Source organism: Amblyomma maculatum, chromosome 1, assembly GCF_055883805.1.
Source record: "Amblyomma maculatum isolate TAMU_Amacu chromosome 1, ASM5588380v1, whole genome shotgun sequence".
In the NCBI taxonomy this organism is placed as follows: domain Eukaryota; kingdom Metazoa; phylum Arthropoda; class Arachnida; order Ixodida; family Ixodidae; genus Amblyomma; species Amblyomma maculatum.
Genome location: NC_139344.1, coordinates 228,666,956 through 228,694,701, shown reverse-complemented (window position 1 = coordinate 228,694,701; position 27,746 = coordinate 228,666,956). Strand labels below are relative to the sequence as shown.

The 27,746-nt window shown below is 41.1% G+C and overlaps 2 protein-coding genes across 3 annotated transcripts in view; one reads left to right on the top strand and one right to left on the bottom strand.

The window, feature by feature from the left end:
* The window catches only part of LOC146205843 (GPI ethanolamine phosphate transferase 1-like), a 48,907-nt gene extending 28,421 nt beyond the window's left edge, over nt 1–20,486 (bottom strand). The window contains exons 1-15 of one of the 2 annotated variants that reach the window (XM_084590477.1): nt 20,038–20,486; nt 17,536–17,756; nt 14,641–14,747; nt 13,615–13,739; nt 13,405–13,535; nt 9,384–9,500; nt 7,858–7,958; nt 7,608–7,756; nt 7,427–7,505; nt 7,271–7,350; nt 5,228–5,418; nt 3,581–3,653; nt 2,228–2,330; nt 2,054–2,137; nt 672–763 (exon numbers count right to left, since the gene is read on the bottom strand). In XM_084590477.1, coding sequence (XP_084446603.1) covers nt 672–763; nt 2,054–2,137; nt 2,228–2,330; nt 3,581–3,653; nt 5,228–5,418; nt 7,271–7,350; nt 7,427–7,505; nt 7,608–7,756; nt 7,858–7,958; nt 9,384–9,500; nt 13,405–13,535; nt 13,615–13,739; nt 14,641–14,747; nt 17,536–17,756; nt 20,038–20,267 — 1,883 coding nt within the window. In that variant the 5' untranslated portion in view covers nt 20,268–20,486. Of the gene's footprint in view, nt 1–671; nt 764–2,053; nt 2,138–2,227; nt 2,331–3,580; nt 3,654–5,227; nt 5,419–7,270; nt 7,351–7,426; nt 7,506–7,607; nt 7,757–7,857; nt 7,959–9,383; nt 9,501–13,404; nt 13,536–13,614; nt 13,740–14,640; nt 14,748–14,997; nt 15,079–17,535; nt 17,757–20,037 lie in introns of those variants that run through there. The other variant, XM_084590479.1, reaches the window with a different exon arrangement.
* Nucleotides 20,487–20,880: 394 nt separating this feature from the next.
* On the top strand, nt 20,881–27,230 carry LOC146205842 (transmembrane protein 70 homolog, mitochondrial). The gene is made up of 3 exons (XM_084590476.1): nt 20,881–21,157; nt 21,412–21,710; nt 24,287–27,230. Exons 1-3 carry the CDS (start codon nt 21,053–21,055, stop codon nt 24,594–24,596), a joined length of 714 nt encoding a protein of 237 aa, XP_084446602.1. The 5' UTR covers nt 20,881–21,052; the 3' UTR covers nt 24,597–27,230.
* The last annotated feature ends 516 nt before the right edge of the window (nt 27,231–27,746 follow it).

Sequence of the window (27,746 nt, the reverse complement as noted above, 5' to 3'; positions counted from 1 at the left end):
TAATGTGGTCAGAGCTAGCGGCGAGGCGTTTGGCTCTTAGAGCGGAGCCCGAGCCCCGTGAGAACCCCCACAACCTTTTTCACTGATCTTCACATTTCTGCCTCACAGGCGAGTAAAGGTAAGATACAGCTGTTATATTCTTTTTTCTTGAGCGATACCAGTAAACTTCCATTCGTGGCCTCAAAGTAAATGTGCTCCACCCCATTCTTCTGGTCATTTCACTCTTATGGCATATATCTATGGTCACTACCTCCCCTAAGCAGAATTCCTTTATCTCTTCCAGTGCCTCACCACCTATTTTAAACTGCAGTTTCCTTCTGACACACTAGTGTGGAACATCATTCAAGTTTACATATTGCCCTACCGTGATCTTGCCACTGATTTCAGGAACTGTCACAGGAGAGGCTAAATTTCAGTAGACTAAAAAGACATTAGAGTTTTCGATTACAAGAAATTTTGTCTTGCGAAGCACCAAATGCTTCCTCAGGAAACTCCATTTTTACCTTTGACTCATTCCTGCTTTATTAACAGTGCCAATATGCTCATGCACATTCTTTTATTTTGGTAACTTCTCCTGAGCTGAACTTCTGGTAAGCTGAACCCATAAGGTCTTTAAAGGGAAGTCCACTGCAAGACAAGAAAAACAAAAGAGGACCAGTGTTCATACTTACACCAAAGTGTAGTTGTGCTGTTTTCCGATCACTGGCAAAAGGGGGAATATTCCAAGCACCAGGCAACTTATCAGCCACGTGAAGCTTATTTTCTGGAAAAACAAAAAAAATAATAAATAAATAAGGAAGAAAAAGCAGTAAAATTAAGCAAAATTATTTACACAATAAACAGACTCTTTGTACAGAAAAAGATATCTACGTTATTTGAGGGTGCATTTATTATACAGTGGAGTAAGATCTCGTGAATTTGACCCCCATCAATTCGGAAATACGAACTAGGAATGTGGTCCTGGCCAACACCCATGTAGATCTACAACGTTTAAAATACTTGTTAATTTGGATGTGGGCGGACCTCGCTCTGGTTAATTCAGGCAGGAAACAGTGGCGAGGTACGACCGGCGCAGCAAGCGATCACCGAAATAGACCTCCTCCATGCTTCAGTTGTGTGAAACAGTGGTGTCCACTCACTTTGTGCACACTATGGCAACCACAATGACTATTAGAAGTTCCCATTTTCAAAATATAGCTCAGTCACAGTTTTGGTTTTGCTTTCTTTAACTTTATGCCATCGTGAGCTGCGATAAGGAGTATTCATCAGCCAGTCGCGTCATTTCGGACGCTTCTTGACGCACTACTGCTTTTATTTTTATTATGGAATGGCGTCAAGCTGTTCTAACACCTACGCATATATCCCTCGCACGAATTCATGGATGCGTGCATCCACATGTTGCTTCTGGTACGCTGAAACTGCACATTGGACCACAACCAGTCTCAAGGAGAATGCGCGCTCCCTTTACTGGCCATGGGTGGACACGCGCAGTTTCACCGCACCGCGCATTTCATCGTGATGCTTTACTGCGTGGACTGTGTGGTGGGTAGCGAAGGCCTTTTTGATTTTGGAGCCCTTTTCATTCAGGGCGACAGTGTGTGCAAAGTACACTAGACAAAATCGGTAAAAACCATTTTTTTCATTAGGGTTTCACCTCAAATGTAGACTAGGATCACAAAGGTGTTAATTAGATAAAAGTACTGTGATGCAAACGGTTTTCAGAAGTTTTTACAGGCCCACTAGATAATTCAAACTTTCGGTTAATTCAAACATTTCTCCTACTCCCTTGAAAGCCAAATTAATGAGAATTAACCATACTCCGGTCAATTAAAACTTCCCAAATTTTAACGACAACGTAATGAATGCATCTGTTGTGCAATTGTTAAGTGAGTAAATTAAGGAATATGGCAAAATGAACATAATCCTAGAATCAAGGTCACTTCTTTAAGTTTATACAAACACTAAAGGAGGCACAATAAAAGATTATGATTGAAACATGTCGGTTCACTGGCACTCTGATGTTAATCAAAACTGTAAAGATTGAGAAACACACCTTTGACACAGAGGTACTAAAAGGCCAACAGCCAATAATCAGCAGCCCAAGAGACATGACACCTCTGTAGAAGAATGTGATGACCTGTTTTGTTAAAATAAGAAAGTGTGTTTGTCAGCATTTATGCATAATTTTTAATTTCAGCTCTTCCAATAATGCAAAGCAGGAACTTACCACAAGTTCCATAGCAAATATTGCTGTAAATGTCAATGCCAGAAACCACATTTTTACTTCAAAGCGTCTCAGGTATGCCTTGGCTTCGTAATACACATCAACTCTGAAAAACAATGAAGGATTAAACACGAAAGTACTCTGAACCACTACAAGCTATGACATAACACCCCCGCCCAGATGAAAAAGAAAACACTTTACACTGACGTGTTTAAAAAAAACACGTAAATAAAGAGAATAAATATACAGGCACTTAGCTTGCAAAGCTCAAGCCAAAATTATTGGCCATATATAGTATTTCTGCACCCCTCAGCCTGCCTAAGGCTCTATTTTGACTTAACAATATTGCATCTACTACACTTCCACTCTTCACTCTAATTTAGTTTTTCCGCTTTTGCCAGAGCACTGAAGAGACAGCTATATTAGTACTGCACCCCTCCACTAAAGTGATCTCCTTCCAGACCAATTATAATCAACCCCATATATATAAAACTTGAAGGGGATCGCAAAATAGCTTGATATATACTGATATATAAAACATACCAAAAGATGAGCTTGTTGTAGCCCAGAAGCATAAATACAGTGCACCCATGTAAGTGGTGCACACCCTGCAGCGACGTGTTGCCCGCCTTCACACCGGCAGCACACCAATCATTGCGGGTGCGAGGACTCTCGGTGTGTGCATCTTATGTTACATTCGAAATCTTTGGAAGAGAGCTACAGTGACGTTCACTACCAGTCCTACAAGCTATGAGAAGCCAGGTTTGCAAAGACGTTGAGGCTGCGCAGTGCATATACTATAGGCAGGGTATTAGAGAGTGGTTATAATATCAAACAATATATTTTTCATTTTTGTGAGATGTTAAACTCCCTTCATTACATTATAATACAAAACCATGTTGCTAAATTGTCTAAAGTTGGCTATCATAGACCTACAAGTCATGGTGGAAAAAAGTAAAAACAGCAGCAGCTAAGGAGCCTTTTCTAGCCAGTATCTGATTTACCATGCAGATATGAAGACATTGCAAGCACACCAGCGCTAGTTAATGTTTAGGACTGTAGTAGATTATTTCAAAGACAACAGCAGTGATAAAAAGCCAAGGCATGGCATGACATGAAATGTGGGGTCTGATCTTCTAAAAGTGATTACATGGGTGATGAGAGATGCCATAACAGAATGCTCCAGATTAATTTAGACCCCCTGAGAGTCTTCAACATGCACTGAGATCGCACAGCACATTAGCTCTTATGCAATTCGCCTCCACTGAGCCCCTGCAGACAGGGTTAAATCTGGAGGAATGCTATAGTTTCAAATGCACTCGCATTTAAATGTGAAAATAGCTTTGTAATACTCACTCATAGAAAACCATTGTCCACAAAACAATGGGAATTAGGAAGTAAAAGTAATACATAAAAGGTGCGTTTTGTACTGAAAGAAAATTTTGGGATGTGGTGAGTCACACACTGTCTGTGGTTGGCAAAACACCATCATGCAACAAACACAAATATTTTTCTACACAAACAGAGCAACACTTCCTGCATCCTGGTACGAGCTTGACGCCTTTTTTGCTGACATTTTAGATGCTCTAAATAATTACTTTATGTTGCTGCCTACCTCAAAAAAAAAAAAAAAAAAAGAAAAAGAAAATCTGCGTTTGGCAGCACATCGATAACCAAAGGTGATAGTAGTATATGACCTATTTTCTATGAGGCCTATTCCCTAAGGGGCGGTCCTGAAGAGTCAAGTGCTTGAATGCTTTGAGCTCTGGCACTTAACTCTTTGATGCTACAATACTGTTAAAATACTGCTCCAAGCACAGCACTCATGACGGTACGATGGCAAACCAAAGGCCCAAAAACAAACCCCCCCACATATTGGTATGGTTTTGTTTTCCCTAGTGCATGTGCCGTGCAATAGGATTATGGGCATTTGTGTGGGTTGTCACTGAAGTTTATGCTTTTTTTTTTCATAAGCTTCCTTTTTTTTTGCACTCTGTGGCCAATGAACAATAGTTTTCGACAACACATTACTAAGCATAAATTCTAATGTGTTAGAACACACAGCCCCATCTAGACAAACAGTATGACAACTGCAGTTTCAGTTTCTGCCTGGTTCACTTTTTCTCGGCAGATGGCGATGTAGAGTAAATACTTATTCAGAAAGAAGTGGTCTCGAGTGGCAACAAAAATGGCGTCAAACTTGCTTCAGGATGTGCTGCAAATTCGGCACCATTCACGTGATTCCGCTGCTTCCTTTGTGTATTTTTTGATGACAGCAGTAGCAAAGAGTCCGAAGACAACTTCACGAGTTCTGACTACAGCTTTGATGGTGAGTTGGGCAAATATTAGCCTAGAACTGTAACGAGTGGCTCAAGGAAAGCATACTTTAAACTTCAACCTACCCTTGATCAATTATACGTGCTCTCTGCGTACCTGCTATTTGATCGACGTCGAATAGCTGCATTTTAGTATACTATTAGTATATGGTATAGTAGAATTGAACAAACAATTCAGTCAGAAAGTTTCTCCTCGAAGACCCCTCAGAGTTGTCTTTTTTTATTTTAGTCCTGAAAGAGCTAACACCATAAAGAGAAACTTAAACATACGCCAGCCATATCTTCAAAGCAAGGGCATTGTACTATCTTGAAATTTTGTTATTACTGTTTCTTATTTTTATATCCATGATTTTTAACTTTTTGTAAATTTCTGTTCCTGAAAGTTTGTAATAAAAGATTTTAATTTCAAGATATTTATAATGCTTTAGGTAAATACTATTCACATGTATGAAAGACAATTTGAATGCCTTATGTTTTGTACATGCTATACCAGATACTGCACTTATAAAGGGTTTTTTTCCAAGACTCATCAGGATTGCCTGTTCTTTTTTTTTAATCAGAGTTAAGCAGTGCATAAACTCAAAGATAAAAGAAATCATTCAAGACCAAAGCTTCGCACCCAACGATTTTCTCACTTCAAACTAGAGAGCATCAGACCAATTCTCACCATATAAAAGCATAGTTGACAAAAACAGCACCAAAATGGATGTGGAAATGATCTTCACTTTTGTTTGCCACTCTTGATTCCTTTTGTTAGACTGACTTTCCAGGGATTTGCACATTATGCCAGTGTAGTTGCGTAGCACAAGCAAGACAACAAAAGCCATCCAACCTATAAAACCAAGTGCTACTGCAATGCTGAAAAATAAAAGTTATAATAATAAGAGCATTAGGTATGACAAAGTAAGTGACTATCAACATTGCACAGCTTTACAAAGTGCTCAGTAACCGCAAAAAATATCAGCCCCAATAAACTGGACACACAATGTTGTGACAAAATAAAACAGAAAACAAGTGGTGCTCATAAGACCATTTGCATACGCAGCTTCTCCAATCACAACAGTCAAGCCCACTTATAACGGCTGTAACTATAATAAACGAGAGTGGAGCTATCATCAAAACACAGTAGAATCTTGGCGATACAAATTTCGGGATAATATGAATTCATAAAATTCCCTGGCTAGTGTGTACTGTGTACAATAAATAGCGCACTTCAAAACACAGACAAAGGAAGGGAACGACAACACCGCTGTGTTGTCGTTCCCTTCCTGTGTCTGTGTTTTGAAGTGCGCTATTTTGCTTTCCAAGATGATTTACCAACTAGCCCGTTCTTCCACCCTTGCAAGGTACAATTGGTGTTTCCAATACTCTCCCACGCCACTATAGATGATATAAACGTGCAAGCCATGACCGCAGCCTTAAGCACTATGTTGACTCCATGATTGCTAATCATGCTACGCACAGGGAGGTCTGTGGCACCAAGGGGCTCTCACATGTTGACCTCTTGATAGCCAGTCATGCTTTACGCACCGCGAGCAAATTGTAGCAGCACATGACCCGCACATCAGCGATGTCGTATGGCCATAAATCCGTTCAGCAGTAAACAGGCATGTGTGAATACCTTTCCCATGCTTCTGCACACAAACTTTTATAGGTTTTTATGAAACAAATTTTCGGAAGGTACTCATTTTTTCATGGCCCCATGAGATTTGTATCACTGAGAGTCTACTGCATATGTATTAGGGCATGGCACTGCATCTACTTGGTTATAGTGCACAAGAAGGTGCTGTAAACTTGCTCCCACAGTCAAAACATCCATGCTCCATGCCAGCACAGTGATCAAAGAGCGTCTCATCCTAGCTTCCTAATACAGCCAAAAGAAAGCATCAAACCCCACCTCCCCTCTCCCAATTAAAATTGATAGCATTGAAATGGCAGCTCACCATCGGTCAAGTGCACACCAGAAGGCAACAAGCTCAATCGGTACATACGTGCCTGGCTCAGCAAAGCATAATAAGTGCAAGAAGAGTGGTAAGCATGAGACAGGGGCAGCTTTGAAAGCGAAATTACTGCTCACAGCCTGCAAATGACAGCGGTTCGAGGAATCCAAACACAAATCACAAGATATGCTTTAAAACACTGCATGGTGTGCATTGCCTATCCAAGTGTATCTATGCCTTCTGCGCTGCTGCAACGCTGCTGCAGGCAGTGTGCAGACAGTAAATGTATGCTATGCGCACTTATAAACTGCAGTAGCTTTGTCGCTACATTCTTACAACTTTATCAAGGATCGAAGACAACGATGCTGAGCTCCCATCAGTTGCAGTGAACACCTCAATTGATATCGGTATTAATGCGTCTCTAAATCAGCTTATCTGCAACAAGGGTCTCGGCCAGGAGCATATGACTGCCCTGGAGAGCTTAAGAAGTGGCTGGATAGAAAACAGATGTGCACGGTAGACCTTTTGAAGAAATAACTGCAACATTTTTTTAATACAGGAGGGTCATTTACGACAAACTGCGAATACAACAAACGCAATCCGTATGACCATCAGGTTTGTTATAAGTGGGCTTGACTGTTTTAGAAATAAAGATGAGGCCTAAGCAAGCGGCTCCATACGTGGCAGATAGCAAAGCATACAAACAAACGTAGCAGTCACGTTACTTCAGCTGTTATGTCCAACAAGTCGAATATAAAGCAAAAGCCCACCTCAAGGTCAGTCGGTCATACTTTTGATAGTAAACAAGCCCTTTTAAAGCAAGTTCAATAAATTTCTCAATGACTTGCACCTGAAAAGAACATGGACCAATGTACACGTGGGAAAAAAGGCAGTAACGTGGAGAAATGAGGTAACTTAGCACTTACTGCCTCCTTGTATCTTGACTGCTTGAGTAAGGTCTCAATCATTTCAGTCAGTTCGACCTCTCTTTTCGGCATCAAGTCTCTAACACACAGGGGACAGAATGTAGATCCCAGAGTAGCAAAACGACAAAAAGTAACTATACATCAGATATGCAACAAGCCTCAAATAGTTTTCATTATTTACCTGAACTGGCGGAAGAACAGTGAAAAGGTTGTCTCCTCTATTATGTGTTTTTGCTGTTTGAACTGTGCAAGTATCTGCCTTGCATTTGTAAGCAATGCGACCGCTCGAAAGTGCCAGTCAGTGTTGAGGTATTCAACGGGTAAGAGACCCTACACAGAGCACAAGGAGCAAATGACAAAAAAAACAAAAAACACTCACACTATTAACAGCACTATGCATGCAAGGTGTGCTACTGTGCTCAAGGACTCACCAGAGAATTGACTGGGATAGCCACACCCAAAAGAACAGCCATAAGAGGTGCAAGATCAGCTTGATTGATGTCTACTCTTCTGTACAAGGAAAGATTCCATGCTGCAATTGCAAGAAGAAATTTATCACAGGCCTCATGTATTAACAAGAGGTGGAATTTGGGCAGGTGGTTTTAGGGGCTAAAGGCTCACAATGCAGACTCTCCACTGTTGATGCGGTTCAATACCGTGACCTCTGCAAACCTGATATGCAGTTTTATTACACTGAGTGCATGCTTTGCAAGAAAATATGCAAATAAAATGATTTTTTTTCCCTCATTGCAGCCATTTCAGAACATTAAGTGTTAAATCTTAGCAAGTAGTCTGTGGCATAGGTTACAATGGCAACCCAGGAAGAGAGAACTGGCTCCATGTCACTCAAGCTTGACAATATAAATATGAAAAATCAGAGGCATAAAAATCAACTACACTATGCTTTACACCTTGTTGCTGCACAGTGCTGATGCTGCACAAATGGGTCTTGAGCAGTGAATTTTGTGATAAATGACAGCTGGTCCCGAAGTGCCATCGATTACCACATCAATTCTAATCATGTTAGGAAACAAACATGGGAGGCAAATTACAGGGATGTACCATTGTAGTTGTGTGGTGGCAAGCATTACTTCAATATAAATTTTCTATAGCAGTCCGAATGCCTTTTTTTTTTCTTTACAGGGAGGACCTGCATGAAACCGAGTGAAGTTGTCGTATTGCTACTGACTAGAGTAAATCTTGTTAGTCGGTCTTCAAGGGGCCAGAAAAACTGTCCCAATTAACTGAAAGCTCGAATTATCACATGGGCCAGAAAAAATCTGCCTGAAACTGTTTGCGTAATTATCTGATGAACACCTAGATGATGATTGTTTACGTTACAGATGAGGCCGAAATGAGAACATTTTTTTCCCGGTTTCATCAAGTGCTTCACTTTGCGCACACTGTCAGGAAGCTCCCTCTTCACAAAACGGCCCCGTCGCGTTTTGAGGATGCTTCACTGCGCAGTTAATGCAATCGGGCATTGCGGTGAAGCGCGCAGTGCAGTGAAGCTGCGATGAATTCGAAAATGTTTTTTGTATTTGGTAATTTTGGAATATCTGAAAAATTCCAAATACTATGAACTTTTCGAATATGTATAAGAATCAAATAACAAATATATTTGATTTGCACTCAAAACTTTGAGTATTCATATGCCCCTACTAAAACCTGATATGAATATTACTTACAATGAGTTGCAAACCTTTAAAGAGAAGTGTAACTGCAGCAGTTAATTTGATTATTAGATATTCGTTATCCAGCCTGCTAGCTAACATGCCTCAGATGCATTCTGACATGCAAGACTGCTGACAATGCAAGAGCGAAGAAAATGCTGTTTTAACTCAGAAACCCTGGTTTTAGTGAAACGCCCTGCATATGGAATGCACACGTTTCCCATCAAATGCACACAAATAACACTCCACAAAACTAAGCACAAATTCTGCTGAGCAGTACATACCTTCAGAATAGCCATCATAGTAGCCATCCCGGCCCGATAATCGAGGTAATGCAATCCCTGCTCCCCAGGCAATAAGAGGTGTTTCAGTTTCCGATGAGCTTCCGGCTCCATGATTTCCTAAAAAGAGTTTTTACTTTTTAATTGAACACAAAGCTGAAGTAAAATATTTGGGTGAACTAACACGAAACATGCCACAATTGAAGGATACCTATCAAAGACTAGCTTAAGAGCTAAGCTTTGTCGAACCATGTAGATATAGAAAATGACGAGCTAGTTTGACTTGTCCATAATAGGGCAGCAATGCACCCCTATTTTCATAGGATGCATTGTGGTACCTTACATAGGAATGATGTCTAACGGGATCAACACTTGATGATGCTGGCTGCTTGAAACTGGATAACAGACACTCATTTGCAGCAAAGATTTTGGTACACTGAAGCGATTGGTTAATAGCGCTAGGAACCACTCAACCACTGCTGCAGTGCTAAGATGTCAACAGGGCTTGATACCACTTCCAGTTTTTATGCACATTGTATGCATATATTCTTTTCTTTCCTGTTTCCACCTTTCTTTTTGTCATTTTACTTTTCTTGCTCATATGTGGGATATCAGACCCAGCTGGTCAAAATCCCTACCTTTTCTTTATTTGCTGCTTTTTTCCCTCCTTATAGGCATAAAGCTTCATGCCTGCAGCTTTAGGGAAGCTATACAACATATTAATGCAAATATTGATGGTATGCTAAGCACACAACACAACCCACAAACCAACCTTCATCTCTTAAGCGTAATTTTACACATCTACTCTGGCAAAGGGCTCATATAAAATTAGTAAACAGAAAGGAGACTGTTAGCGAAAGAAGGCATCAAATATAGCATGGAATGATGTTTGGGCACACAGACACTCAGACGTTATTTTATAGAAATTTTCTTTTACAGGAAAAGCCGTCAAAAGGTTGGTTTAACCATGTAGCCCTGCATTCTACCAAGGCGTCCCGTAGACTTCTGTCCTGAAAAGTATACTTAGCCACATGGGCAACCTCTGAACTGTCTTATGAATCCCCTGTCCACAGCCAGTGAGCAGCCACAAGTGTCTGTGGTTGACTAATTTGCATTCTGCTGCATTGCCCCGACAGTATGGGCACAGTAAACACACATCTCTTGCCATGCTTCCACATAATCTTGAACAGTAGGCTCCTTTTAAGACAAACCTGAAGATTTCTGTCTTAGCAAGAGCCTACCTTAACAGAAGTGCCCTTAAAAAAGATTGAGCAGGCTAAGCGTGGCCGAACACATGTTACAAGAAAACAATCAATAAAATAGCCTTCGAGAAAGATAATTGCAAATAGAGCAATAGCTCATATACATGAAGTGAGCTGAAGGCAGAGCATGAAACCAGCTCAGGTTATACTACCTCAAAATGGCACTGCTCTAGTTTTCTTTTTTAACTGTCTCACCTTTCTTACTGTATTCTACAGCAGCTGCAAATTCTTGTTTTTTATTTTATTTTTACTTCCAATCTTACTCTGAGCATTTCGATAGTAGCCAGTGAGTCTCTCTAATTTCGCTACATTTGCAGTATAACTGCTACCCTTTCCACGAGCATGCATATCCCATGCATTTCTTTATACCACAGGCAACGTGCATAGCACTGATATCTGGCCACCTCTGCATCACGATAATGTGCGTTGTGATGCCACGTCAGTAGAAAATGTAGCCTCAGAGTTCTTAAACCCCATGTCAGTGAGTGGGCGCACTTTGCGCATATGCGCTTTATAGTCTGCAGGAAGCAGACTATAAACGTTACATGGCATGTGACATAAATGCGAAGCCAGAGACCAGATCTCTACCAGCGCAAACGCAACAATCGCACTGGCAAGGAAGCTTCCCCAAATAAAGCGGCTCTCCTGCAAGACAGCATCCCCGCAGTTCTCTGTAACTGTGTACAGAAGCCATCTTGTGAGGGCGAGCTTTTTTTGCACAGAAGTGTAATACAGATCTTTTTTACAGGTCAGTGTCATGTCAAAGCCCTGCGAGTGCCATTGCGTGATGTCATCATGGCTCATGGTTGCTGTGAAAGTTCATCTTAACCGAAGGATATGCTAAAACCTTCATTTTAAGCAAGGCATTTTTACACTGAGTCCAATGGGAAACCAACCAAATGGTCTCACATACAACTTATCCGAGAATTCATCTCAATGGGCACCTACTGCAGACATGGTCCTTTATGAATTTAGTAGTTAGTAACTTATTTTCAATGCTTTTGACAAATTTAACTTGAAAAAAAAAAAAAATGTAGCAGCCACACCAAAAAACCAGCATACATTAATTAATGCTTTTTGTCAGCGTAGCCAGAAAAGGTCCTGCCGAGGTTAAAGCTAATCAAACTAAGCTTACTTTTCAGTTGTAGAAGCCACACAACATGCAATGGATGTACAGTCATGAGCAATATGAGCTAGAACAAAGATATTTTGCACAAAATTGCGAACATTATCGGCATTTCTCTACCAAATATGATGGCGACCTTCGGATATATGCATCCAAAGGAAACCTCTTTACAAAACTAAATAATCTGTTCTTGCCAAACAATATTATAGAGTAATATATAAATGAACGCTCAAACTTTGTTATAGCTCATATTGCTCATGACTGTACATAAAAATCAACACAACAGCAATGTAAACAATACTGCAGCTACAGTTTTGGTACAGGAAATCACCTGAACAGCTGTAAAGACATGCACTTAATCAGTTCAGTTCAGTTTAGTCGTTCAGTCGTGTCCGACTCTTCGTCCACATCCACAACTGAGCGTCCTTTTGGCTTTAGCCCAGCCGCTTCATTAGTCCTGGAGCTACTAGGAATCGCCCTTTGTTCATCCCCAGTAACATGTGGGACGCCTTCCAACCTGGGGGGCTCATCTTCCGGTGCCATATCATTAATGGTATTGTGACTGGCCATAGGGTTTTCTTGGCAGGAAATACTGGAGTGGGTTGCCATTACCTTCTCCAGTGAATCCCATTTTGTCAGAACTCTCTGCCGTGACCTGTCTATCTTGGGTGGCCCTACACAGCAGAGCTCACGACTTCATCGAGTTTCGCAAGCCCCTCCGCCACGACAAGGCAGTGATCCATGAAGGGGATGCACTTAATACTTGACAATATTTGACGGCAATTAAAATAAGCTAATAAAATATATGCCTATAATTTGAAACCGAGCACAAACTTTGTTAGCTGTTTGTGCTTAAAGTTCATTCTTTCTGAAATGTTATAAATTTAGTCATTTTTTAAATTTAGGAGCATCAAAATTTTATCAAGCATTAATTTATCCTTTTATTAATGTGTTTATGCACCCTGCAGGCAATAAGGCACTCTAATCGAGGGGTGAACATTAGTTCAATCTCCAGATTGAACTAATGTGCACCCCTCCATCAAAGCGTGGCTGCCATAGCAGAGATCAAGCCTATGACCTCACATTCAGAAGCATTATGTAGCTGCAGCCAATCCAAACTACCTTTGTAATTCCATGGGCAAATGCATTCAAGCCGTACAGCATACGCCCATCAGCCTCTCAGCTAAGTTCTACTCTCTTCTGCAGCCCGTATATGAAATGAAAGGCTTTCTTTTTCTTCCACCTTTGGCAACCTCATACTATCCATCCATGACCCACACAATATAACTGTGTACAAGCCAGGCAAAGTTGAAAATTACCCGAACACAGATTTTTAACAGAAATACAAGAAACATGACTGATGCGGTATGCGCACCAGCAAAAAATAATGTTCAGAGAATGGTGAAAAAGCCAAATGGAAGATCATTACGCAGGGCTCTGTCAGAAGTTCAAGTGTAAAGAAATCTGAAGGGCAGTATTTCAATCCAATGAAAACTTGCAGAACCTTAACACTATGCTCAATTTCATTGACATTCTTAGAAACATCTTTCCACGACCAGTGCTCTTCTTGTTCGATTGAAAGACATTTGAGGGCTCACACTGTATACAGTTAAAGGATCAGGCTTCACATACATACCCCAGTCTGTCATTCCATGATCAGATGTGAAAACATAAGCGGTTTTGCCATCTTCTTGATAAAACTCTTCAAAGAGCTTGACCACATCTTTTACATTGCGATCAACCAGTGCAATGTTCTCATAGTACTCTCTAAAAGAAGAAGAACTCACTTCACTCACTCTGAGCAATAATTCAAGATCAGTTTTAAGGAGACCCAGAAAGCACTCACTTTGATTCAGGAGTATAACCATGTCCTATGGTGTCCAACCCAAGAAGGTGCAAAAAGAAAACTGTTTTATCCCTTTTAAGCATCTCATTCAGAGTTTGATTGTTTTCAGCACTACGGAAAAACTCCTGAAACCATCAAAACATTTTTGAAACATTCATACTAAGACCACATATGAAATCAGAAGTCACGATTATTGCAAAATACTTTGCAGGTCACATAAATAATACTAGTTGCATTATCATGTACCGTGCTATCTTTAAAGGAGTAAAGACCCCTCATTTTAGTTGTAAGTTTTTTCCTATAAAAAGAAGCATAAAATATTAAAATGGAAGAATCACCATGCGGTATTCACCTACGAGTGCTAGAAACTTTAACATTAAATTTCTGCTCTCATATCATTTCAGTTTGCCTCATCACAAAAAGAACAGCTTTGACATGTATGAAGAGTTTAGGACAAGTGAGGCATGAAAAAAACAATATAACTGCTCATACATATTTGCTGCATTCCCATCTCTTGAAGCAGGCTAGCTTAGAGTTTTCGTAAACTGAAACTATATCAGCAATTGCATCGCAGTTTTTTTTCATGCATGCCTCACGTGACCAAAACGCCTCTTGTACATCACCGCTATTGCTCAGTTGATGAAAACAAAAAAAAAGCATGTAAAGTAAATTTAATATAAGTTATTTTAGCCATTGTATAAAAATAATGTGGGGTTATTCATGCACGCTAATGCTTAACACATCATTCGAAGGAAGAAAACAAGCAAACAAAAATTTGGTGACTACAGTGCTTTAAATGAACAGAACCAATATACTATGGACAGAATGCGAGCTGTAATGCTGGCAATAGATATTTCGCTTCAAATTACAGATCTGATCTAGATGTCAAACATGAAGTCTTTCTACCAGGAAGAAAATTCAAAATACCAAGATAATGAAACAGTTTCCATATAAAAGAGGCATCATCTAACTGCAAAGATCGACAGTCATCTGACATGGCAGGACAAGTCACTGAACAAATCCTACCTGAAGCTTTCCAAAGACCCATAAGTCAAGTCTGGAGGCATCCTCATCAGCAAAGTCAATTTCATTTGTATCATAAGTGTGCGCATGGATGCGTTGCACATGGTCCCCTATAGTGCAAGAACAGTAGTTAAGCAAAAGTTTGATGAAGGATCCAAGCAAATGTGATTAAAATTTTAAATAAAAATAAACAAAAGAGTAGACATGATAAGCTTGGGAACCACCATCCATTTTCATTACCCATCATTACACAGAAAGTGGAGGCAGTATTTTCGGAGTATCTCTTTGGAACACTATTGCAAGAAACAATATCATTTATTGTAATCAGCAGTACAATACAGTATAAAATTAAGTACTCACAAGGTTCTTTCATACTTGACATGCAAAGTCAAATGTAGGTCAAGGCTTGTTGGTTTATTGAAAGAGTTAATGCATGAAAATCTGCACAATTAAACAAGAACAAGAAGGGCATGAACAAGGCAAGGCTGACTGTACTACATTGTGCATGTCTTTTTTGTTTTTCGTTTGCTGAATATGGGAAATTAGAATTCAGTGACTATAATGCAGGGGTATGAAAATATTCGAAATTTTGAGCACGAATTGAATATGTTGCTTATTTGATTCGTATTCAAAAAACTGATATTTAGAATTTTCTGCAGTTTCACTGCACTGCGGCTTCACTACAATGTTTGACTGCGTGGATCTGCAGTGTCGGGAAGGCCGTGTTCACAAAAGGGAAGGTTCCTCCTCTTCACAAAACGCTCCATCACATTTTGGGGATGCTTCACTGGAATACCTGACCGCATGACTATGCAGAGAAGCATCCTCAAAACGCAACTGGGCCATTTTGTGACGAGGGACCTTCCCTTTCGTGACAACGGACTTCCTGACAGTGTGCGAAAAGCGAAGCACTTCACGAAATTGGGAAAAAACGTCTTTCTCACTTTGGTTTCATCTCAAACGCAGACAACCATCGTGCAGGTGTTCATTAGATAAAATTACTGTGATGAATGTTTTTCAGCATTTTCTTTTTCCAGATCCATTCGATGGACATTTTTTCTGGTCCCGCGAAGACAGAATTAACGAGTGTTTACTGTATTTTGCATTTATATGGCAGCTCCACCTGATTTTATGCAGGTTTTTCCTGTACAGAAAACCAGTTTACAGACTCGTATGTCAAAAATCTGCAGTGGATTTCTCAGCAGAGTATACACCTCTGTGCAATTTTAAAATAAACAAGATAAACAATGTTTGCTATTTCTTAATTTTCCATTTTTTTTTTTTCTGATCCTATACTCGATTTGATATTCAAAGACATTTGTTTCCCACATTCGTATTCGATTCACATTAGAAAATTTCAATATGCGCATGCCCCTACCACAATGTCAAATACATACAGATGGTATTGCATTTAGAGTACACTTAAAGTAACTCAGGTCAATGACATTCTAAAGGAAATCAAGAAGAAATAGGCTTGGGCAGGATATGTAGCGTGACGAAAGGATAACCGATGGTCGATTAGGGCGACAAACTGGATTCCAAGGGAAGGAAAGCGTAGCAAGGGGCGGCAGAAAATTAGGTGGGCGGACGAGGTTAAGAAGTTCGCAGGGGTCAAGTGGGTGCAGTTCGCACAGGACCGGGTTAATTAGATGAATATGGAAGAGGCCTTCGCCCTGCAGTGGGTATAGTCAGGCTGAGGATGATGATGATGAAATTGCACTGACAATGCACAGCACATGGGTGCCTTGTTTTTCGTCTCCGCCGAAAAGTAGCCACCGCGGCCCAGATTCGATCCCGCGTCCTTGGGTTCAGTAGTTGAGTGCCCTAACTACTGAGCCACCGCATCAGTGCACTAAACGAGTTTAAATTTAAAATAGCTGGAAGAGAATTTGCACACAGCAGTAGTTGCACAAGGTCAGACGTGACAAGAGTGTGCACAACTATAGCTGTGAGCATGCAGACGTATAGCATAAACACTTTTTTGGATTAGTTATCAAAAAGCTTAATCTGCCTGTATACTTTTACACGCGCACTTTTTCGTTATTTTTGCTTTCATGAACGTTTCCACTATTCACTATGTGCCCAATGCAAACTAATAAACTAGAAAGATGCGGCTCACAATAACTTTTCAGCCTTAAAATAAATACTCCAGTCCCTGCCATAGAATCCAAACCATACATTATCAAACATATTTAATATGATTTAAGACAGTGTTGATTTTCAGTCATGATGCACCAGGTGCACTATGTATATGTGAGAGGCAGTGAATACTCAGAGCAATAGTCAAATTAGTATGACAACAAAACAATCACAAGGCCTCCCTCCTTTCAGTGCCACTAGCCTGTTGGAAGGTGCTGTGGCACGCAGCTCCCCCCTGACCATGAAGCATGTGTGATGTGTCCATGATGCTCAACAAATAACATGATGCAACACTGTCTTTAATTGTATCTTCTGCATGAAGTCTTTGAATATGTGCTTAAATGTGGACTCTTTTCCTCTTGGATGAGAATGCCGGCCAATGATGCTGTTACTCGGTTGTGCCTCTGATGCAACAACTGTGAATGTAAATGAAATGAAAAAAAAAAAAAAAAAGGCCATTTGTTTAAATAAAAGAATAAATATCTCACAAAGGTTAATTGGGAGCCATTTAAATAGGCCATTTGAAAGCTTGCTAGTACTTTCTTATTGTATGGCAACAACAGCAAAGATGTGATCCCAAGCAGTGGTGCAGCCAAAATTTACGGGCTACCATCCGTTCAATGCTCGGTTAAAATGACAGGGCAAAGGGAAACCAGTGCAGTCCATGTAGGGTACACACAACTTCAAGGCTGCCTTCCAATGACGTGCCTCACCCCCATTTAACCTCTGTAAAGAAGCAATGTGATTAATTGCACATACCTTTTGTAAAAAGATGCACCATGTCTGCTGCCCCCCACGCCCATACATGTCGACTTCTGTTGAACACTGAATCAAACTCTACAGGGTTGTGTTTCCACCCTTTGGTGACAGCACTGACATCCTCATAGAACCCTGCTATGAGGGCGACATGACCAGGTCTTGACTCTGTTGGCACTCGAGTGTGTGACACTCCCCAGCTTCCTCTTTCAGTTATAATTGACCTGCAAAAAAATCATTTCAACAGCCTAGCTGCACTAATCAGAAAAATACCTTTCCTGAAAGTTATTACATTAAAGGAACGTTTAAGCTAGCAAATTTCGAAGATAGCATTTGAGAAAACAATCACTCTAACCGTGATGTTTAAGAAATTTCTCTGTTCACAGCAGTAGTGACAAATCGAGCAAAACACATGCAAAGCTTACTATGCATAGAATTACACTTGGATAATAAGTGACAATATTTTAATCAAACTTGGAGGACACCTATCTTCCATTAGCTGTGACAACGTGATAGCACAAGAGCCTTGCCAGCTGTGATCCACAACCGTACATATTAAACATACCCCACATACCATGCACTACCACACACACAATGCATGATATGATAGCACATACAATGCATCACCCCACACATTTTTAAAAATTAATTAGAACCAGCTTCATATTGCATTTGCCTTCCAGTCTCTCCTTCCTCTCTCCTAGAAGAAGAGAAAGGAATTTGTCCCCACTTTACCGCCTGCCACCTGAACCAGGTTGCAGCTGGTTTTTTTCATGTACCAACCTTTGCTAGAGACAGGTGACTCTTACCATCTCCCAGATTGCATGCGATAAGTTTGTAACACCGGATGCCAGCTCTTATGTTATAGCATAAAAACAGGATAATTCTACCAGGCATACGCAATCTGCTTTGTGAATATGAATGCAGTTAACTCAGTACAGACTCTCTACAAATGGCATGAGCCACAAGTAATGCCATTTCTTTTCCAGATAAAACTATACACTAAAATTTTGTACCTTGAGTGAGATTCATAAATCTGATAGAATAAAATGTTCATTAAAATACCTGTGCTCTTGAATAAAGAAGGAGAGCTTCCCTATGTTAGTAAAAAAGCTTCAGCAGATAGCCTTCTATTGCTTCCTACATAACATGGAGTCATACTATGAAATGGAATGCTCACAAAAGAATGCTCACTCCAGCTTACATAACCACCATGAGGGAAAATAAAACTAGAGAGGGAGCATTGTGCCTTCTAGGCAACTTCCACAAGCCAGACTTTCACGCTGTTGTCTTCCCTCTTTCTCTCCTAAGGTATGTGAAAGCAAACAAGGTAGATGCTCGGGCATGTTGGTTAGACATTATCGGTGCAGCGAACACGACGACTACAAGAGGAGACAAAGACACAGCGCTATGTCTGTGTCTTCTCTCGCCCCTGTCGTATGCGCTGCACCAATAATGCCAAAGGAAGCACCCCATCATGGGCAAGACATGACCTAGGCCAAAATATGTGCCTCGTGCTGTCATGTAGGGGGAAAATGGAGGACATGGGAAGAATTCAATTAATCACTGCTACGTGGCAGCCACACTCCCATATGCCATTTGAGATTTATATGCTTCCTCCACTGGTTCTTGGAAAGCTTCTACTATTTTGTTTTCTGTGAGGTAAATGAAGTGCTGAATATGAAGTTCTGAATACAATTCCCTTAGTCACAGAGAACGTGAAGAAATATTGGCATAGGTACTGATACTGAATTCTTTGCCAATTTGAGCAAACAGGTTTTCAAAAACAAAGTCCTTTCATGTATTATTGGGACACGGAATTAGACACCTCATAGGTGCTGATGGCACAGAATATCAACGTGAAAACCTTGTAAAAGAAAATTACAACTCAGCGAACATGACAGTAGTTAACAGAAGGAAGATTAGGTGAATTACTCTGGTCATTTGTTGGCTTTCAACAGGACATATAAAAATCTGAGTCTGACCAGGTTTAGCAGGACCAATTTTTCTGGCTAGAAACTTGAGTAAAGCGAAAGCCAGAAAGCTTCTCAAAAAGTGTGGTGAAACTTATCCGTAAAGATATGTTGAAAACAGGCATCAACAACTATCAATTTTGGCTCAAAACATATGCACACATTACACCATCATAACACCCAAGCTACGAGCCATTAGCTTCTGCCTGTATGCGAGGAAAAAAATTCAGAGTAGATGGCCCACGTTAAGGCGCATATGCATCTTCATAATAACTATGTTATTGTAATAGAACTTTTCTTTCAGCCACGTTCGTATCAGAAACAGGTCACGGCGGCACACTCTTGTGGAAACGTCATGTGCGGTACGCGAGGCAGATAAACAACACATTTTGCTAACAGTCGATCGCGTAATAAGAGTAAATTTGCCCGTCACTTGATGTAGGTATCAGTTAGTCGCGTTCGGCAAGCGAACAGATAATACATTATATACGAATGCGGGGCACCATAAACCGCGTATTGGCAATTTTTTTACCTCAGGTAAGGAGCTCTTGACGTTCCATTTTTCTGGAGCTCGAAAACCTTATCGGCGCGAAGACCATCAGCGACGATGAGCACGAGCCTAGATGCTGGCGAAGGCAGTGGCACTTCGTATGCCGGTAGTCCGTGAATGATAGGCGACTTAAAGTAAATATCAAATATCGAGAACAAAAACACAACATGCACTGCTAAACCAACGACACCAGCAAAGACAGAAAGCAACATTTTCCATGAGACGCGATCACATAACAATTCAGTCAGCACACAAGTCCCTGTGCAAGTTGGAGCCTTCCGCACCAGAAATACACATTTCGATCCATCAGATCAGCGTATTAACGATGTTTGAGTAGCAGTAGTAGCTGCAATACATAGTTGAACAATGTTTTCCGTCTATGGGGCAGCTGCCGGGAGCAGTGATCGATAAATACATTGACTACGCTTGGCTCTTTTCCTGTCTTACGCTGGCTAAAAGGAAAAAGACTGCTGAATGTAAATCAAAACAAGCAGGTGAAATTCCACATTATACTATGTAAAATAGTAAAATTTATAATTATAAAAATGTCAAATAAGACAAATATTGCATTAATGTGCTTGCTCTAAGGTATGGTCCTTGGAAAACCTCAAAAGCGCTTGGATCACACAAATTGTAAACTTAAGAAGGCATAAATTTTGTTTCAATCATTATTTATTTTTTTAGATGTTTAAGAACTTGAAATTAAATACATTGTAGTTGCCCTCCGTAAAAACCTTGTCTGTATAACTCGCTTGCGATTGTTGCGCTACAATGTTTTTTGCGGCTACCATAAACTTTGTTCGCAATGTAACGTGCTAAGTTTCACAACTATTGTGAAATTATGTCGTCTTCAATGTCCTGAAGGCTGAACGTGGTTTGCTGTCCGTGTGTCCGTGTAGCTAGTGAGGCACCGCGCTGCGTGCAGCGCCGGTTTCATAAACGCTTTCGCATTGTTACTCGTCGAATAATTAGTGGCAAACTCCTCACTATTAGCGCCATGACCCTTTTGCGAACACTACATACACTTTCATCCAAAAACTTTCTAGCGGGAGCAGCAATCTTGCGTGCACAATGGTGTGACCGTCTACACGGAAAGCAAGCTGTGAGTTCTCTTGCCGGTATCAACTTTTACACACGTGTTAAATAGCTGTGGGGTAGTAGCGTTGCCCTTGCAGACTATGTTTGCAAGCGTGCGGTTTGCTTTCGTTTCGCTTATCTACTTTTAATTCGAATACGTGGGTAACTTGAGGCGCAGGGCATATTGTCCGCGCAATGTCCTACTTGGTGCGCGCTAAGTAACAGTCGCCAGCATACATGGATGCATTCGTTGCTTACTTTGTTTTCTCTCCTTTTCAGCAACAGTTTTTTGCAAGTGATGTGCAAAGAAGGTGCATGTCAACGTCGTCATCTAAAAAACAAAGCCACTGCGACGAAAAGAGTTCAAGTAAAATGCTTGTCTACTTGGGCTCGATTCGGTCTACTGTAAAAATGGTGAAAAGCCTCTCTTTAACCAGCAGCTTCCTTGGTATATTGGCGCAGCCAATTTTGCTTCAGAAGCTGAGTGGCTCATCTGTGGGTGCTACCGTGATTGTGGTATCGTGCGCATCATTCTTCATCTTCGTCACACCACTGATGCTGCATTACATAACAAGGAGGTATACCACAATTTATTTACTAACCACAGGCGTTGCAATTTTTAATGCACTGGCACTATGATTTCCACTCCGCCAAAAAGCCCTTCGCATTTTGTCCGGTTCTTGGCCGCTGGGAAGTGGTAGTTGATAGGCAGTTCGAACTTGAATTCGCCGATTTTGCCAATGTTTGTCAGGTAGTTGGCAGGTGACATGGCCAGGCACTGATCGGTAGGCGGGTTGTGTGATGCCACGAGACTACATGCCATAGCTAAATTGGCAGGAGCTGACAACTTGATCACGTCTTTTGAGATGCAGAATAGAACCTGCCGAGGCAATTGGAGCGCCAAAGCAGACATGCTACGCCTACCTAGGCTGGTGCAGTATGAAACCTACCTAGGCCATGCAGTCATGTTTGCTTAGCTTGGTTAAAGCAGGTCTTTTTCTATTTATGTCGGGTGATATTTCACACAATGTCGTTATCTTCATCAACTTCAATCCGTGTAAATGGATCCAAAGCACACTGCTATCGCAGTGCTTTTTTTAGGTGTATTAAGCGGCCCAAATTTTACAGTGTACTACCACTAAGGTCCCCAATCCCTTCCAGTTCAATTAGGGCAAAACCATGGAAAGATAAACCTTGTAAAAGTAGAGTTAACTATGTTAGTGCACAGTAATTCATGATTAGCTCCAAGCTAAATCACCCATGATTTTTTTATTTTGTAGAACCCAGCAGTACTTAAAAGGTGCACCTAGGTATTTCTAAGCAGGCAGGGACCTGTCAGGTTAGGATAGCTGCTTGTCCATTCGGACTTTGGTTTTAGCTGGGAGCGCAGCATGCTAAAAAGGGGCAGTGAGTTTAGTCGAGCTTAGGTCATTGAGCATCATATTTTGGAGCCGTTAGGCAGTGATAATAAAGGAGTACTGCAGATACTAATAGCATTGGTAACATAATGTTGTTTCCTTGGGCTGTTTTCTGCTTTGCATAAGTGCAGCAGCCAGCGTTGACAGCACATATGAAGTGAAGACATTTTCAGTTTCATTTGGCCCACTCCAGCTTGCAAGTCCAAATGCAGTTAGTTGTGTGTTATTTTCACTGTCAGTTCAAGAAAGATTTCAAAGCAGTCTTGAATAGACCTTTTTATTCAGTCAGAGAGTCACAATATTTTGCCTGTCATCTGACCTGATGCCATGCTCGCTTCTATGTCCTGATAGTTGAAGCTGTAGATAAATGCAGCACATAAAGAACATAGTGTGAATCGAAATGCTCAATTTTCAACCCCTGCATAGCATGCATAAGAACTTCCACCTGCCTGCCAGCCCTGCTGCAGTGGCTCATTTGTTAGAACACTCGAGTGTTGAACCCAAAGATGTGGATTTGACTTCGACTGCAATGGCTGCCTTTCAGTGGAGGCAAAAATCAAGGCGCATTTGTATTGTATGTTGTCGGTGCACTGAAAAAACCCCAGGTGGTCGAAAATTTCGGAGCCCTTGTCAACAGCATCCCTATAGCCTGGGTCATTTTGGCATGCTGAACCCTATAAGCCAAACCAAACTTGCCTGCCACACATGCCAGTTAGGGACAAGGGGCCAGTTTTGTAGGGGGAAAGCAAACGTTACTCTTTACCTAATCAAAAGGCCTAATTAAGGGTTTTTGATCTCTAGTAAAGGATCAAATTTTTCTTTGGTAGTATAGTCGGGTGTTTGTGTAGAAAACGCATTCACAGTAACTAAAATCTGTGTTCTGATATGCTCTGCCAGTGTCACCACAAGTTTCTCCTTGTGAGCACTGCAAGGGGCTAATGGACAGTGGCCAACTGAAGCATGCCATTATGTATACCAAAGTATGGCTCACATCAGCACTTTCAGGTCACCGTGTTCGAAGTGTCGCAATAAACTAATGAAAACTCCTATAACCATTGTTGCCATAGAAATTATATGCATATGCAGTGGACATCTTGGAATAGGTTTAGTGCCTGCTGAATAAAGCTAGTGAAAAGTTGGATATTTACCAATGTAATGGCGATTTCCACTGGTCGATCGGAGCTGGGCGCCCGAGCCGACCTAAAGCGCTACAGAGCGAATCAGCCTTGGTCGACCAGCGGAACGTGTAGAGCGCGCGGCGGAAGTAAAGCTGAGCCGGTTTCGAAAGTTGTAGCCGCATCCCAGCGCCAAAATGTTTGCGGTTGATAAATAGGCAGGAGTGCGGCCCTCAACAACTTGCTTTCTCATTTTTTTTAACGCTGCAGACGTTTTTCGATAGACGCACTTCGACATATTCGCGCAAAAAACGATGACATCCAGCGTCCTCTGCCAATGTCGCTGAAACGGTCAAAAACAGCCAAAAGAATCCAGCAGCATCCGGAAGTGACTGCGTCAGCGACTAGGACTTCCGGCGAGATCCGACTTCGGTCGGCGGATCGAGCTGGAGCGTTCCGAGTTGCCCCAAACGACCAGCGGAATACGCGAAACCTATCTTGGTCGACCAGTGGAAATCGAAATCGTCGTCCCGGAGCAAGAAAACGTGCTCCGTAGCGACCAGTGGAAATCGCCATAAGTGTATACCGTTGAACCCACCCTTCTTTTTTTTTCCTTTCCAGATATGTGACTGAGCTAACATATGACCCCGGCACTAAGGAGTTTAATGCCACAACCTTGACCTTGTTGAATCGAAAAAAAGAAATGAGCTTTATTGCTGATGATGTTGAAGTGCCTACAGTCCCTGGCCCTTTCACTACGCTTCTGGCCAAAGGTCGACCATTGTTTGTGGAGGTGCAAAATTTCCAGAATGCCGATGCGCTGGAACACCTTTTGGGTTACGATAAGCCCATTGACTTGAAGATGAAACCATCACACGCCCCAGAACCAGAGCAGGTTCTAACAAAACAAAAATCAACACAAGGTAGTTGATCAGTATTGGCTGTTTTATATTACTGAAAGCTGGAATGTTTTAAAATGAGCAATTATCTTCTATCTGTGGAATAAGTGGAAGCAAGTGTGTGGTTGCTTTACGATGTGTAATAGGTACTATCTAGTTGGCAAACCTTTACGCTCCTCCATTCATTTCTTATTTCCGCATTACTGAAGTTACAATTTGTCAGCTTTGCTTTTGCTTGTGTCCGAATCACATTACTTTCAGAAAGACATACTTAAAGGGACAGTCTACTGCCGGAGATGACTATAAAAATAATTCTGGTAGATCTCACCATTTGGTGGCAGTATCGAGGAGAGAACTCGTGGTTAAACAGGAACATATATATTAAATTGACCAGGAAAGTCGGGTTTTAGCAGATGGTGGCGGCATACTTTGTCCTTTTGTAGCTACTAACATTTCTTCTGTTTGAAGCGTTTGAAGTGAATATACTTTGTTGGCTCTGCCACAGTGTCATACAGACAGGTATTTTGTTCATATCATACTTTTTTCTCTTTCAATAAATTACAGCTATCTTTATTCTGTAATCTTGCTTGATTTTCTTTTAAAATGCGTTCAAAACAGAAAACCACCCCACCAAAGACGCCGTCATACTTGTAGCTGCACTGCCATCGGCAGTGTTGCTGTAGGCAGAAACGGTTGCTGGTATCTGTGGTAGATGTCGTCGGGTTTATTTAGTTTATTTATTCATTTTATTCTATTTTAAGCTATTTTGGTACTCTCATTTAGTTTTAACAACTTGTGCATCTTAGTTAATGACATGCTCTGCATGCGGCTTAAGTGGCGTGGCAGTCGCTGTGTTCATAGAGCTGCATAGAGTTTCTGTACTAACTGCATGTTGTGTCAATGACTAGTGCTTGCAGACGCGGACTACCACTGAGATAACGACTTCCATATGGAAAACTTGTTATAAATGGTTCTGCCATGTTGGCTGGGTATTTGTTAATTTGGGTATGGAGCTTTCCAATGAAGCAAGGAAAAAAGTATTTTTAAAAAGAGTCAATAGACTGTCCTTTTAAGATTCTGGCTGGAAGACAGTTTCAAAACTTTTTAAAATTTTGTTTAAAAGCTGTACATAATGGCCCATATAATCTACCTCTAGTAGAGTTTATAGGAGGCAGTGTTATTGGTTTTCTTGTATTGCCAAACAATTTCATGCGTTATGTTGTGTTTTCTGCAATTTTTTTGTAGTTGGCACAACGTAATTCTCTTTACCCATTGTTTTGTGGCAGGCTCACTGTTTATGGTATGACAAGATATGCATGATATAGGTTGTTTTAGAGTAATAATTATGTCCAAGTTAGTGACATGTATCACTGTCTAACGTAGCCTAGTAAAAGCTTTGAAAATATTACCTTCTAATAACGTAGTGTGGAACGCCCAAACCGGTGTGTTCCTTGCTGAAATTCTCGGATGCCTGTGCATGCAAAGTAGTGCATGCCCTTGGCAACAATGGTTTGACTTGTGAATATTGTGTATACGGCTTATGTTATTTTTTATATTACCACTTACTAGGCTCACATTCTCAGAGAATGGAAATTACTTTGTATGTTAGGTAAACTTATGTGTAGCATGGCCTTTTGGCAGCACATAGTGTTCTCAGAAAATTTTGAGAGGTAGATATTTGAAGATTGAGGGGAGGGGTAAAGGTGGTGTGGTGGCGTAAACCAAATGACAAGACAGGAAAAAAAGGAAAAGAAATGACTGCATAGATGGCTGCTTTGGCTGAGGTTTTCTGCCCTGACGGCCTTTGAAACTGAACTACCAGTAAACACAAGTCATCTTATTTGTAATTCTACATATTGTTTTTCAAGCAGCACAGGATTGTCAATTTTTTTTACATTGCTATATGACTGAAAGGCCCCCTGCCTACAAAATGTGGCCAACCTTATTATAGCGAGGTTTTCTTAAAGAACTCTTTCCTCACAAGCCAGATGTGACATGTAAGAGCCACCTGCCCTCTTCCTGAAGAAAAGTACATAAGTGTTCCACACATCTTATGAGACTTAGCATTGCATATTTGTTGCAGTATCTCTCAGGTTTTCTTGCTGATATCTTGTAATACTCAGCAAAGAATGACGTTTTTGCAAGTTAGTTTGATCTGTATTTTCATTACGTTGTATTTTTTGGATAATTACGGCACTGAGATTATGGTTACTGTATTGTCCTTAAACCCATATATGGGCGCATATGTTTTGAATTGCCAGGCAAAAATTTGCACTTCATAGTGTATAGCATCAGTCAATATTGTGTTCACAAAATGCAGTGGGCTTCCATGGCCTGAGTCTACATGGGAGCTGCAGCTTGGATTCTAGAATCTGCATGTTGCAGCACCTGTCTACCGAGGTTTTGCCTATAGACTCAAGTATCACATATAGTTGCACTTAATGTTAAGTTCACCAAACTACACTGCACAGCATAGCCGGCAGTGTTGCATTGGCAAGCAAAAACGTATGAACTTCTGTAGCTGTTTTGATCTGAATTTAGAAAGCGCATATTTTTTGCACTAAAAGTTGATTCCAGTGTGGTATTAATAAGGCACGTGGACAATGTTGCGATGGAGTTGTACGTATAATATGTGAATAAAATGCATAGTACGAATTGAGTTTAATATGTGCTGTTTTGTTTAGTCTCCGATCTGGTTACAACCAGTTTTTGAGTTTCATATTGTCACGCCGTATTGTGGGAACAGAGCGGCAGTGGAGGCCGCAAGCGTGCCGGGTAGCGGGGACCAGAGCGACCGCAGGGAACCCCAAAACGCGGACAGGTCTACGCGCAGCCGCGCCTTCCGCGAAACAATCATGTGTATGCGCCGACTCAAGGGGCTACTGAAGAAAAAGGGCGGGCCTTAATTCGGGGCGTCCGAAACTGCATATTTGGCGGCCTTATACGCGACCCGCAGACTGCAGTAACCCGTTTCATAGCCGGGTCGACTAATACTAAGAGCGCATTAGCCACTAGAACGAACCACTTTCAGCGACTGGGCAACTTCCCTGACGTCTCCAGCTTTGCTTCGTCTGGCCGTGGTGGTGCTGGCCTGACCGATGTCCGCGAAATCATCCGTAAAGTCGTGCGAGAAGAGTTCAAGATATTTTTCCCAGCTGAGCAGCGTCGGAATCCAGTAGTCT